The sequence below is a fragment of the Hemiscyllium ocellatum genome, unplaced genomic scaffold (genome assembly GCF_020745735.1).
Source record: "Hemiscyllium ocellatum isolate sHemOce1 unplaced genomic scaffold, sHemOce1.pat.X.cur. R1, whole genome shotgun sequence".
NCBI classification, from domain to species: Eukaryota; Metazoa; Chordata; class Chondrichthyes; order Orectolobiformes; family Hemiscylliidae; genus Hemiscyllium; species Hemiscyllium ocellatum.
The window spans coordinates 629061-642229 of NW_026867603.1; the positions used below are offsets into that span (position 1 = coordinate 629061).

The window sequence follows — 13169 nt, forward strand, 5'->3', positions numbered from 1 at the left end:
ACAGCGCCTGAGACCCGGGTTCAATTCCCGACTCAGGCGACTGACTGTGTGGAGTTTGCACGTTCTCCCCGTGTCTGCGTGGGTTTCCTCCGGGTGCTCCGGTTTCCTCCCACAGTCCAAAGATGTGCGGGTTAGGGGAATTGGCCGTGCTAAATTGTCCCGTAGTGTTAGGTAAGGGGTAAATGTAGGGGTATGGGTGGGTTGCGCTTCGGCGGGTCGGTGTGGACTTGTTGGGCCGAAGGGCCTGTTTCCACACTGTAAGTAATCTAATCTAATCTAAAAAAACCTTGTCTATTTACTCTCTCCATGCCCCTTATAAACCTCTATAAGGGTCACCCCTCAGCCTCTGACACTCCAGGGTAAACAGCCCCAGCCTGTTCAGCCTCTCCCTGTAGCTCAAACCCTCCAATATCCTTGTCAATCTTTTCTGAACCCTTTCAAATTTCACAACATCTTTCCGATAGGAAGGAGACCAGAATTGCACGCAATATTCCAACAGTGGCCTAACCAATGTCCTGTACAGCCGCAACATGACCTCCCAACTCCTGCACTCAATACTCTGACCAATAAAGGAAAGCATACCAAACGCCTCCTTCACTATCCTATCCACCTGCCACTCCACTTTCAAGGAGCTATGAACCTGCACTCCAAGGTCTCTTTGTTCAGCAACACCTTATCGCTTATGGGCGGCACAGTGGTTAGCCCTGCTACCTCACACCACCAGAGACCCGGGTTCAATTCCCGCCTCGGGCGACTCTCTGTGTGGAGTTTGCACATTCTCCCCCGTGTCTGCGTGGGTTTCCTCCGGGTGCTCCGGTTTCCTCCCACAGTCCAAACAATGTGCAGGTTAGAGTGAATTGGCCGGGCTAAATTGCCCGTGGCGTTAGGTGAAGGGGTAAATGTAGGGGGAGGTGGGAGAGGGTTCCCAAAACGCAGCACCTCACAATTATCGATATGGACTTGGCAGGAAGATGGGTGGTAAGGGAGTGCGTGGACAATTCATAAATTGGCTCAACAAATGAAGCATTATATGGGAAAACTGGAGGCGATGCACTTGGATAGGAATAATAGCAGGGCGGAACTTTACCACAATGTCAACGAACAAGCGAAACAGCTTCTGTAATCGGATATTCATTGGAAAATAAGAACACAGCGTCTTTGGCACTCAAGAGTCCTGTCAGAGGGAGATTGAGTGATGATGATGGGGAGGAATTGGATGACCACAAATGCAGTAGGTTCGGAGACTCCTCCCCTCCGCACTTGTACAAAAGCCACACTAACGTCTGGAGCAGATAGAGATTCGAGAGAGGGTCGGAGACAGTGCAAAGGGGGATTGCAAGTCGACACCATGTTCTCCTGCGGGAAAGTGAGTACGCCATCACAGATCGGGGGCCAACTGCGTCCAAATGGGACCAGCCCTCAGGAGAAACGGCTCATTCACTCTGATTTCTCTCTTCTCTCTCCCCCCTTCAGGAGGTTCTGCTGATCATCGGCGTCGCTCAGTGCCTCGCCTCTTCCTTGGCTCATTCTGACAACACGGTAATCGGAACACGTTGGGCTGAGTGAACGCCACATGTCGTCCGCCCCACCTCCCACCGTCAATCCCAAAGGTCCAGCCAACACACCCAAACACCCAGCAGAGAAGGAGGAACACCGAGAGACGGAGCTTTACTCTGCATTTAAACCCCCTGTCCCTGGGAGTGGGGGGACAGTGTAGAGGGAGCTCTGCTCAGTATCTAATCCCCTGTCCCTGGGAGTGTTTGATGGAGACAGTGTAGAGGGAGCTTTAATCTGTATCTAACCCCCTGTCCCTGGGAGTGGGGGGACAGTGTAGAGAGAGCTTAACTCTGTATCTAACCCCCTGTCCCTGGGAGTGTTTGATGGGGACAGCGTAGAGGGATCTTTACTCTGTATCTAAACCCCCTGTCCCTGGGAGTGTTTGAGGGGGGACAGTGTAGAGGGAGCTCTGCTCTCTATCTAACCCCCTGTCCCTGGGAGTGTTTGAGGGGGTACAGTGTAGAGAGAGCTTTATTCTGTATCTAACCCCCTGTCTCTGGGAGTGTTTGAGGGGGGACAGTGTAGAGGGAGCTGTACTCTGTATCTAACCCCCTGTCCCTGGGAGTGTTTGAGGGGGGACAGTGTAGAGGGAGCTGTGCTCTGTATCTAAACCCCCTGTCCTTGCGAGTGTTTGAGGGGGTACAGTGTAGAGGAAGCCTTACTCTGTATCTAACCCCCTGTCCCTGGGAGTGTTTGAGGGGGGACAGTGTAAAGGGAGCTCTGTTCTGTATCTAAACCCCCTGTCCCTGGGAGTGTTTGAGGGGGGACAGTGTAGAGGGAGCTGTGCTCTGTATCTAAAGCCCCTGTCCCTGGGAGTGTTTGAGGGGGACAGTGCAGAGGGAGCTCTGCTCTGTATCTTAGTCCCCTGTCCCTGGGAGTGTTTGAGGGGGACGGTGTAGAGGGAGCTCTGCTCTCTATCTAACCCCCTGTCCCTGGGAGTGTTTGAGGGGGTACAGTGTAGAGAGAGTTTTACTCTGTATCTAACCCCCTGTCCCTGGGTGTGTTTGAGGGGGGACAGTGTAGAGGGAGCTCTGCTCTCTATCTAACCCCCTGTCCCTGGGAGTGTTTGAGGGGGGACAGTGTAGAGCGAGCTCTGCTCTGTATCTAAACGCCCTGTCCGTGGGAGTGTTTGAGGGGGGACAGTGTAGAGGGAGCTGTGCTCTGTATCTAAACCCCCTGTCCTTGCGAGTGTTTGAGGGGGTACAGTGTAGAGGAAGCCTTACTCTGTATCTAACCCCCTGTCCCTGGGAGTGTTTGAGGGGGGACAGTGTAAAGGGAGCTCTGTTCTGTATCTAAACCCCCTGTCCCTGGGAGTGTTTGAGGGGGGACAGTGTAGAGGGAGCTGTGCTCTGTATCTAAAGCCCCTGTCCCTGGGAGTGTTTGAGGGGGACAGTGCAGAGGGAGCTCTGCTCTGTATCTTAGTCCCCTGTCCCTGGGAGTGTTTGAGGGGGACGGTGTAGAGGGAGCTCTGCTCTCTATCTAACCCCCTGTCCCTGGGAGTGTTTGAGGGGGTACAGTGTAGAGAGAGCTTTACTCTGTATCTAACCCCCTGTCCCTGGGTGTGTTTGAGGGGGGACAGTGTAGAGGGAGCTTTTCTCTGTATCTAACCCCCCTGTCCCTGGGTGTGTTTGAGGGGGGACAGTGTAGAGCGAGCTCTGCTCTGTATCTAAACACCCTGTCCCTGGGAGTGTTTGAGGGGGGACAGTGTAGAGGGAGCTCTGCTCTCTATCTAACACCCTGTCCCTGGGAGTGGGGGACAGTGTAGAGGGAGCTCTGCTCTTTATCGAAACACCCTGTCCTTGTGAGTGTTTGAGGGGGGACTGTGTAGAGGGAGCTTTACTCTGTATCTAACCCCCCTGTTCCTGGGAGTGTTTGAGGGGGCACAGTGTAGAGGGAGCTCTGCTCTGTATCTAACCCCCGGTCCCTGGGAGTGTTTGAGGGGGGACAGTGTAGAGGGAGCTCTGCTCTCTATCTAACACCCTGTCCCTGGGAGTGGGGGACAGTGTAGAGGGAGCTCTGCTCTGTATCTAACCCGCTGTCCTTGCGAGTGTTTGAGGGGGTACAGTGTAGAGGGAGCTTTACTCTGTATCTAACCCCCCTGTAGCTGGGAGTGTTTGAGCGGGTACAGTGTAGAGGGAGCTTTACACTGTATCTAACCCCCCCTGTCCCTGGGAGTGTTTGAGGGGGGACAGTGTAAAGGGAGCTGTGCTCTGTATCTAAAGCCCTGTCCCTGGGAGTGTTTGAGGGGGACAGTGCAGAGGGAGCTCTGCTCTGTATCTAAACCCCCTGTCCCTGGGAGTGTTTGAGGGGGGACAGTTTAGAGGGAGCTCTGCTCTGTGTCTAAAGCCCCCTGTCCCTAGGAGTTTTGATGGGGGGACAGTGTAGAGGGAGCTCTGCGCTGTATCTTAAACTCTGTCCCTGGGAGTGTTTGAGGGAGGACAGTGTAGAGGGAGCTCTGCTCTGTATCTAAACCCCCTGTTCCTGGGAGTGTTTGAGGGGGACAACGTAGAGGGAGCTTTACTCTGTATCTTCACCCCTGTCCCTGGGAGTGTTTGAGGGGGACAATGTAGAGGAGCTCTGCTCTGTATCTAAACCCATGTTCCTGGGAGTATTTGAGGGGGGACAGTGTAGAGGGAGCTTTACTCTGTATCTAAACCCTGTCCCTGGGAATGTTTGAGGGGGGACAGTGTAGAGGGAGCTTTACTCTGAATCTAAACCCTGTCCCTGGGAATGTTTGAGGGGGGACAGTGTAGAGGGAGCTCTGCTCTCTATCTAACCCCCCGTCCCTGGGAGTGTTTGAGGGGGGACAGTGTAGAGGGAGCTTTACTCTGTATCTAAACCCCTGTTCCTGGGAATGTTTGAGAGGGACAATGTAGAGGAAGCTCTGCTCTGTATCTAAACCCCCTGTCCCTGGGAGTGTTTGAGGGGGACATTGTAGAGGGAGCTTTACTCTGTATCTTCACCCCTGTCCCTGGGAGTGTTTGGTGGGGGGACAGTGTAGAGGGAGCTCTGCTCTGTATCTTAACCCCTGTCCCTGGGAGTGTTTGAGGGTGGACCATGTAGAGGGAGCTTTACTCTGTATCTGAACCCTGTCCCTGGCAGTGTTTGAGGGAGGACAGTGTAGAGGGAGCTTTACTCTGTATCTTAACCCCGGTCCCTGGGATTGTTTGAGGGGGACAGTGTAGAGGGAGCTTTACTCTGTATCTGAACCCTGCCCCTAGGAGTGTTTGAGGGGGGACAGTGTAGAGGGAGCTCTGCTCTGTATCTTCCCCCCTGTCCCTGGGAGTGTTTGAGGGGGGACAGTGTAGAGGGAGCTCTGCTCTGTATCTTAACCCCTGTCCCTGGGGGTGTTTGAGGGGGTATAGTGTAGAGAGAGCTTTACTCTGTATCTATCCCCATGTCCCTGGGAGTGTTTGAGGGGGGATAGTGTAGTGGGAGCTCTGCTCTGTATCTAACCCCCCTGTCCCTGGGAGTGTTTGATAGGGACAATGTAGAGGGAGCTCTGCTCTGTATCTAAACCCCCTGTCCCTGGGTGTGTTTGAGAGGGACAATGTAGAGGGAGCTCTGCTCTGTATCTTAACCCTGTCCCTGGGAGTGTTTGAGGGGGGACAGTGTAGAGGGAGCTTTACTCTGTATCTTAACCCCCTGTCCCTGGGAGTGTTTGAGGGGGGACAGTGTAGAGGGTGCTCTGCGCTGTATCTTAAACCCCTGTCCCTGGGAGTGTTTGAGGGGGACAATGTAGAGGGAGCGTTACTCTGTATCTAATCCCCCTGTCCCGGGGAGTATTTGAGGGGGCACAGTGTAGAGGGAGCTCTGCTCTCTATCTAACCCCCTGTCCCTGGGAGTGTTTGAGGGGGGACTGTGTAGAGGGAGCTTTACTCGGTATCTTAACCCCTGTCTCTGGGAGTGTTTGAGGGGGACAATGTAGAGGGAGCGTTACTCTGTATCTAATTCCCCTGTCCCTGGGAGTATTTGAGGGGGCACAGTGTAGAGGGAGCTCTGCTCTCTATCTAAACCCCTGTCCCTGGGAGTGTTTGAGGGGGGACTGTGTAGAGGGAGCTTTACCCTGTATCTAAACCCCCTGTCCCTGGGAGTGTTTGAGGGGGGACAGTGTAGAGGGAGCTTTACCCTGTATCTAAACCCCCTGTCCCTGGGAGTGTTTGGTGGGGGGACAGTGTAGAGGGAGCTCTGTTCTCTATCTAAAACCCCCTGTCCCTGGGAGTGTTTGAGGGGGGCAGTGTAGAAGGAGCTATGCTCTGTATCTAAAGCCCCTGTCCCTGGGAGTGTTTGAGGGGGGACAGTGTAGAGGAAGCTTTACCCTGTATCTAAACCCCCTGTCCCTGGGAGTGTTTAAGGGGGGACAGTGTAGAGGGAGCTCTGTTCTCTATCTAAAACCCCCTGTCCCTGGGAGTGTTTGAGGGGGGCAGTGTAGAAGGAGCTCTGCTCTGTATCTAAAGCCCCTGTCCCTGGGAGAGTTTGAGGGGGTACAGTGTAGAGGGAGCTCTGCTCTGTATCTATCCACCCTGTCCCTGGGAGTGTTTGAGTGTGGACAGTGCAGAGGGAGCTTTACTCTGGATCTAACTCCCTTCCCTGGGAGTGGGGTACAGTGAAGAGGGAGCTTTACTCTGTATCTAACCCTCTGTCCCTGGGAGTGGGGTACAGTGAAGAGGGAGCTTTACTCTGTATCTAACCCTCTGTCCCTGGGAGTGGGGTACAGTGTAGAGGGAGCTTTACTCTGTATCTAACCCCCCTGTCCCTGGGAGTGTTTGATGGCGGACAGTGTAGAGGGAGCTCTACTCTGTATCTAACCCCCGTGTCCCTGGGAGTGGGGGACAGTGTAGAGGGAGTTGTGCTCTGTATCTAACCCCCTGTCCCTGGGAGTGGGGGACAGTGTAGAGGGAGCTGTGCTCTGTATCTAACCCCCCTGTCCCTGGGAGTGTTTGAGGGAGGACAGTGTAGAGGAAGCTCTTCTGTATCTAAACCCACTGCCCCCAGTTGCTCTGCCTTCCCGATCTGACCTGAACGTTGGAATGTAGTTTCTGCACTGTTTGTTTTATCTCTTGCTGTAGAATAGTTGCGCTGGGCTCCAGGTTCAGCTGCAGGCCCTGGAGAATCGGCTCACCATGCTGGAAGATCACGAACATCAGGGTGAGTTGGGGGAACGTGTGGTCGAGAGAAATCCCGAAATACGACCCAGAATCCTGATGGATTCTCGCACCAGGTTACGATTCCTTGGGCAGGCTGGTGTGGGAGCTATTGGGAGAGCCGTGAAGGAAATTTGGGTGGCACAGAGATGCAGTGGTTGGCATTGTTGCCTCGCGGTGCCAGGGACCTGGGTTCAATACCACCCTCGGGCGCCTGTCTGTGTGGAGTTTATACGTTCTCACCCCGCCTACCCCGTGTCATGTGGGTTTATTCTGGGTGCTCCAGGATTCCTCCCACAGTCCAAAGATGTGCTGGTTGGGGTGGATTGGCAGTGCTAAATTGTCCCCGTAGTGTCCAGGGATGTGCAGGTTAGGGTGGATTGGCCGTGCTAAATTGTCCCCGTAGTGCCCAGGGATGTGCAGGTTAGGGTGGATTGGCCGTGCTAAATTGTCCCCGTAGTGCCCAGAGATGTACAGGTTAGGGTGGATTGGCTGTGCTAAATTGTCCCGTAGTGCCCAGGGATGTACAGGTTAGGGTGGATTGGCCGTGCTAAATTGTCACTTTAGTGCCCAGGGATGTACAGGTTGGGTGGTTTGGCCGTGCTAAATTGTCCCCGTAGTGCCCAGGGATGTGCAGGTTAGGGTGGATTGAATGTGCTAAATTGTCCCCGTAGTGTCCAGGGATGTGCAGGTTAGGGTGGATTGGACGTGCTAAATTGTCCCCGTAGTGCCCAGGGATGTGCAGGTTAGGGTGGATTGGCCGCGTTAAATTGTCCCGTAGTGCCCAGGGATGTTCAGGTTAAGGTGGATTAGGCATGCAAAATTGTCCTGTAGTGCCCAGGGATGTGCAGGTTAGGGTGGATTGGCCATGCGAAATTGTCCCCGTAGTGCCCAGGGATGTGCAGGTTAGGGTGGATTGGCCGTGCCAAATTGTCACCTTAGTGCCCAGGGATGTACAGGTTAGGGTGGATTGGCCGTGCTAAATTGTCACCTTAGTGCCCAGGGATGTGCAGGTTAGGGTGGATTGGCTGTGCTAAATTGTCCCCGTAGTGCCCAGGGATGTGCAGGTTAGGGTGGATTGGCCGTGCTAAATTGTCCCAGTAGTGCCCAGGGATGTACAGTTTTGGGTGGATTGGCCGTGCTAAATTGTCCCCGTAGTGCCCAGGGATGTGCAGGTTAGGGTGGATTGGCCGTGCTAAATTGTCCCCGTAGTGCCCAGGGATGTGCAGGTTAGGGTGGATTGGCCGTGCTAAATTGTCCCCGTAGTGCCCAGGGATGTGCAGGTTAGGGTGGATTGGCCGTGCTAAATTGTCCCCGTAGTGCCCAGGGATGTGCAGGTTAGGGTGGATTGGCCGTGCTAAATTGTCCCCGTAGTGCCCAGGGATGTGCAGGTTAGGGTGGATGGGCCGTACGAAAAATTGGCGAGGCCACCGTTAGAAAATAGTGTGCAATTGTGGAGTGCACATTACAATGGGGATGGGCCAGCACTGGCGAGAGGAACACTTATTAGGAGCTGGACAGTCTCAGTTCTGAAGAAACATTGGACAGAGGGGTTGTTTGCCTGGGAAGGAGATCGTGCTGGGGAGAGGTACAAAATTACAAGGACCACAGACAGGGGAGAAACACAGCCCTTTTGGTGAAGGCATGGGTGAGCAGGTTGATGCTGGGATGGACAGAACATTCACCCAGATTGTGATGGGACACTGGAACTCACTGCTGCCTGGGAGAAACAGAAACTGTCACAACATTGAAGAGGTGCTCAGCTGAGCGCGTGCGACACCAGAGCAGACAAATCATCCCAGGATCCCGACAGAGTGGAAACAGGCCATTTGGTCCAACAAGTCTGCACTAACCCTCTGAAGAGTTCCCCACACAGACCCATTCCCCTACTCCATTTTCTCACATTTACCCCTGCCTAATGCCTACCCCTGCTACACATCCCTGAACACGATGGGACAATTTCGCACGGCCAATCCACCCTAACCTGCACATCCCTGGGCACTACGGGGACAATTTCGCACGGCCAATCCACCCTAACCTGCACATCCCTGGGCACTACGGAGACAATTTAGCACGGCCAATCCACCCTAACCTGCACATCCCTGGGCACCACGGGGACAATTTAGCACGGCCAATCCACCCTAACCTGCACATCCCTGGGCACCACGGGGACAATTTAGCACGGCCAATCCACCCTAACCCGCACTTCTTTGGATTGTGGGAGAAAACCCACACACAGACAGTCACCTGAGGCTGGAATCGAACCCGGCTTCCGGGCAGTGGGAGGCACCAGCGCTACCCACTGGGCCGTCCGTGCTGCCCCAAAGAACCAAATGCCGAGAATTGCGTTGAGGTTGGTGAGATGGGCGTTTTTAACCAGCAATAAGATGACTCGTGTTGTAATGTGCTCATATTGAAGTCCTCTCTCTCTCTCTCTCCCTCTCTCTGTCTCTGTGTCTGCCAGAGGATCATGACCACCACGCTGCACTATTCGCTGCCTCCTACTCGGCTGGTGATAGTATCAACACGATAGGCGACCACTTCATGTTTGACCAGGTTACTCTGAACCGAGAGGAAGGCTACAACAGCACCACTGGAATCTTCACCTGCCCCATCGAAGGCGTCTACTTCTTCGTCTACTCCTCGTTCCCAGAAAAGGGGATAGAGACCTCCGTCACCCTCATGAAGAACAACGTTGAGGTCAGCTCCATCGACAGCGTCCTGCCGGAGGGCAGCACTCAGTTTTCTGAGGGCTCCGACCTGATTCTCCTGGCGAAGGGGGACCAAGTGTGGGTGCAGCTCAAAACAGGGGCCGTGCTGAGGCAGGGAACTTCCCTGAAATTCTACGGATACCGGGTCTCTGATTAATCCCTCCCCTCCCCGAGGCTTAGCCCCCCCGCACACCCCTGCCCCTTTCCTCCCCCCCCCTCCATTCCTCCCTTCACTCTCCCCCTCCTTGCCTTGTGAGCGTCACTGTCGCCTGAGGTGGTTGGGTTTGCTCTGGGAGTACAGGCTCTGCTGGTGTGTGTAGGCCCGAGAATGTCCGCGCGTGTTTCCCTGCTTCACGAATAAAGGAAAGTTGCATCGCAGGAATTCATGTGTGTGTGTGTCTTTCCACTTGCAAGGCATTCCCGACGAAAAGTCAGGAGGAGGCTGTTCACGCTGCCTCCCCTCCCAACCTGCTAGCCCCCCCCCCTCAATAAGATGATGGCTGGTCTGATTATAGCAGCGACAGATTGTTGCCTCCTCCAATAAACTTACAACTCCTCGCTTACAATAATCTGTCTATCCCCTGCAGGAAAATGGTCAAGGCCCTTTAGGAGTGTGCGGAGAGTACTTGAATTAAATTGGATTGAATTGGATGGGATTGAATTGGATTCGATTGGATTGGATCGGGTTGGATGAGATTGAGTTGAATTGGATTGGATTGGATTGGATTGGATGGGATTGAGTTGAATTGGATTGGATGGGATTGGATGGGATTGGATGGGATTGAGTTGGATTGGGTTGGATGGGATTGGATGGGATTGGATGGGATTGAATTGAATTGGATTGGATTGGATTGGATGAGATTGGATGGGATTGAGTTGAATTGGATGGGATTGGATTGGGTGGAATTGGATTGAGTTGAATTGGATGGGATTGGATGTGATTGGATGGGATTGAGTTGAATTGGATTGGATTGGATTGGATTGGATGGGATTGGATGGGATTGGATGGGATTGGATGGGATTGAGTTGGATTGGATGGGATTGGATTGGATTGGGTTGGATGGGATTGGATGGGATTGGATGGGATTGAATTGAATTGGATTGGATTGGATTGGATGGGATTGGATGGGATTGAGTTGAATTGGATGGGATTGGATTGGATGGAATTGGATTGAGTTGAATTGAATGGGATTGGGTTGGATGGGATTGGATGTGATTGGATGGGATTGAGTTGAATTGGATTGGATTAGATTAGATTGGATTGGATTGAATTGGATTGGATTGGATGGGATTGGATGGGATTGAGTTGGATTGGATTGGATTGGATTGGACGGGATTGAATTGAATGGATTGGATTGGATTGGATGGGATTGGATGGGATTGAGTTGGATTGGATTGGATTGGATTGGACGGGATTGGATGGGGTTGAGTTGGATTGGATTGGATGGGATTGAGTTGAATTGGATTGGATTGGATTGAATTGGATTGGATTGGATGGGATTGGATGGGATTGGATGGGATTGAATTGAATTAGATTGGATTGGATTGAGTTGGATTGGATTGGATGGGATTGGATGGGATTGGATTGGATTGGACGGGATTGAATTGAATTGATTGTCACGTGTACCCAGGCACGGTGAGAAGGTTTGTCTTGCGAGCAATACAGACAGACCACAGAGTTAAGTCGCATCGATAAGTAAGTAATAGGCATACAGCGACAAAAACAAAAACACAGGTCCAGGTGAATGTTTAGAGTTTGTGAGTCCATTCAGTATTCTAACAACTGTAGGGGAGAAACGGTTGTGAAATCGGCTGATGTGTGTGTTCAGGTACCTGTACCTTCTTCCTGATGTTAGAGGTTGGAGTTCTCTGGAAGTGGAGTCCCAGGGCAGTGAAGAAGGCTTTTGGCGCACTGGCCTTCATCAGTCGGAGCATTAAATATAGGAGTTGGGAAGTTATGTTGCAGCTGTACAGGACACTGGTGAGGCCATACTTGGGGTATCGTGTTCAGTTCCGGTCACCTTGTGACAGGAAGGATGTTATTAAACTGGAAAGAGCGTGGAACAAATTTACAAGGAGGTTGCCAGGACTCAAGGGTGTGAATTACAGGGAGAGGTTGGACAAGCTAGGACACTTTTCTTTCGGGTGAAGGAGACTGAGGGGGTACCTTTACGGAGGTGTATACGAGGCATGGAGAGGGTGAATGCACTCAGTCTTTTCCCCAAGATTGCAGTATCAAGGACTAAGGAGCATTCGTTTAAGTAAAGCCTAAAGGGGCAGCGTTTTTACACAGTGGGTGGTATGCATGTGGAGCGAGTTGCCAGCGGAAGTGGCTGAGGCGTGTACATTAATAACATTTAACAGGCATTTGGGACAATACTTGGATAGGAAAGGATATGGGACAAGTACTGGGAAAGGGGGATTACCGTTGGATGGACATTTTGGTCAGTGTGGGCCGAAGGGCCTGTGTCTCCACGGCAATGGGGTTCTATGACTCTACCTTTTCAGGAAGAGAGCTCCAAAAATTCACATCACACAGAGAGAATCAGTTTTGCCTCTGGTCTGTTTCACCATCCTCTGCCCCCCCCCCCCGATTTCAGGGAGCGCAATCCCTCAAACATGACCCACCCTCAAAAAAGACAGCTCGGCCATTGAGTGTTGACATGTATTTTATTTCTTTGAGTGTCTCTTCATCTGATCGGGTGATGGTCTTCCCACAACTAATGCCAACCTTACTGGGTTACCCATGGCGCCTTTCTCATAAACAGTGGCATCACCTTCCACAATAAAAATGGCCAAGCCCCTGGTGCAGGTGGCATTTCTGAAGTTGGTACTCAGGTGAGGACTGGAGGTTTCTACTCCAGAGACTCCATTGCTCCCGTCCCAGGTCGTTGGTTTCCACGTGAACCACAACTTCTCATTGTTCCCCCTTCCCTTCTGGAAGTTTCTCTGGCCAATGCATTGATGTGCCCAACCAGGGGGGTACTGACTCCCGTGCCCACCTCGGCTGGATATCCCTTGAGGTATTGACTACCCACTGCAAATACCTTTCTAGATCTTCCAACCAGAGTCAAGGGTGTGGTGCTGGAAAAACACAGCGGGGTTCAGGCAGCATCCGAGGAGCAGGAGAATCGACGTTTTGGGCAGGAGGCTTGTGGCTTGGGGAGAGGGGCACTGAGAGACAAATGGGAGGGGTCTAGAGTTGGGGGAAAGGGGGAAAGCGATAGGTGGATGAAGGTGAGGGAGGAGGTGATAGGTTGGAGAGGAGGGTGGAACGGATGGATGGGAAAGGTGATGGATAGGTCAGGAGGGCGGTGCTGAGTTGGGAGCTTGGGAATGGGATAATGCTGGGGGGAGGGTAAACGTGGAAGCTGTCGAAATCCATATTTGTCCCGTGTGGTTGGAAGATCCCAAGGTGGTATATGAGGCGTTCTTCCTCCAGGTGGCGATGGAGGGGGATCTGCATGTCTTTGATGGATTGGGAGGGGGAGTTGAAGCGTTCAGACACAGCGGTGGTAGGGATGGTGGGTGCGGGTATCCCAGAGGTGTTCTCTGAAACAATCTGCTAGAAGGCGTCCTGTCTCCCCGATGTAGAGGATCTTCTGAGCGGCCCTGGTCTGTTTGCCCAGAGTGGTCTCAGGCACCGCTGCTTCTCCTTGAGCCAGACACCACGGACTGCTGGGTTCCCTGGACCTGCTGCCACCATGGTCACCCGTTCTCCTGCCGTGTCCTTCCTGCTGACCCCTCACGGCGTAGA

At 52.9% G+C, this 13169-nt stretch overlaps 1 protein-coding gene across 1 annotated transcript; it reads left to right on the plus strand.

The window, feature by feature from the left end:
- Positions 1-1308: 1308 nt before the first annotated feature.
- On the plus strand, positions 1309-9619 carry LOC132809096 (complement C1q subcomponent subunit C-like). Its single transcript, XM_060822494.1, has 4 exons — positions 1309-1366; positions 1474-1539; positions 6627-6705; positions 9166-9619. The coding sequence occupies exons 1-4, from the start codon at positions 1349-1351 to the stop codon at positions 9567-9569; spliced, it is 567 nt and encodes a 188-aa protein (XP_060678477.1). The 5' UTR covers positions 1309-1348; the 3' UTR covers positions 9570-9619.
- The last annotated feature ends 3550 nt before the right edge of the window (positions 9620-13169 follow it).

Excerpts from the sequence above, each read along its gene's own strand:
- LOC132809096 (XM_060822494.1), top strand. Across the intron at positions 1,540-6,626 it reads TGGCTCATTCTGACAACACG|AATAGTTGCGCTGGGCTCCA; the intron begins GTAATCGGAACA and ends CTCTTGCTGTAG. Across the intron at positions 6,706-9,165 it reads GGAAGATCACGAACATCAGG|AGGATCATGACCACCACGCT; the intron begins GTGAGTTGGGGG and ends TGTGTCTGCCAG.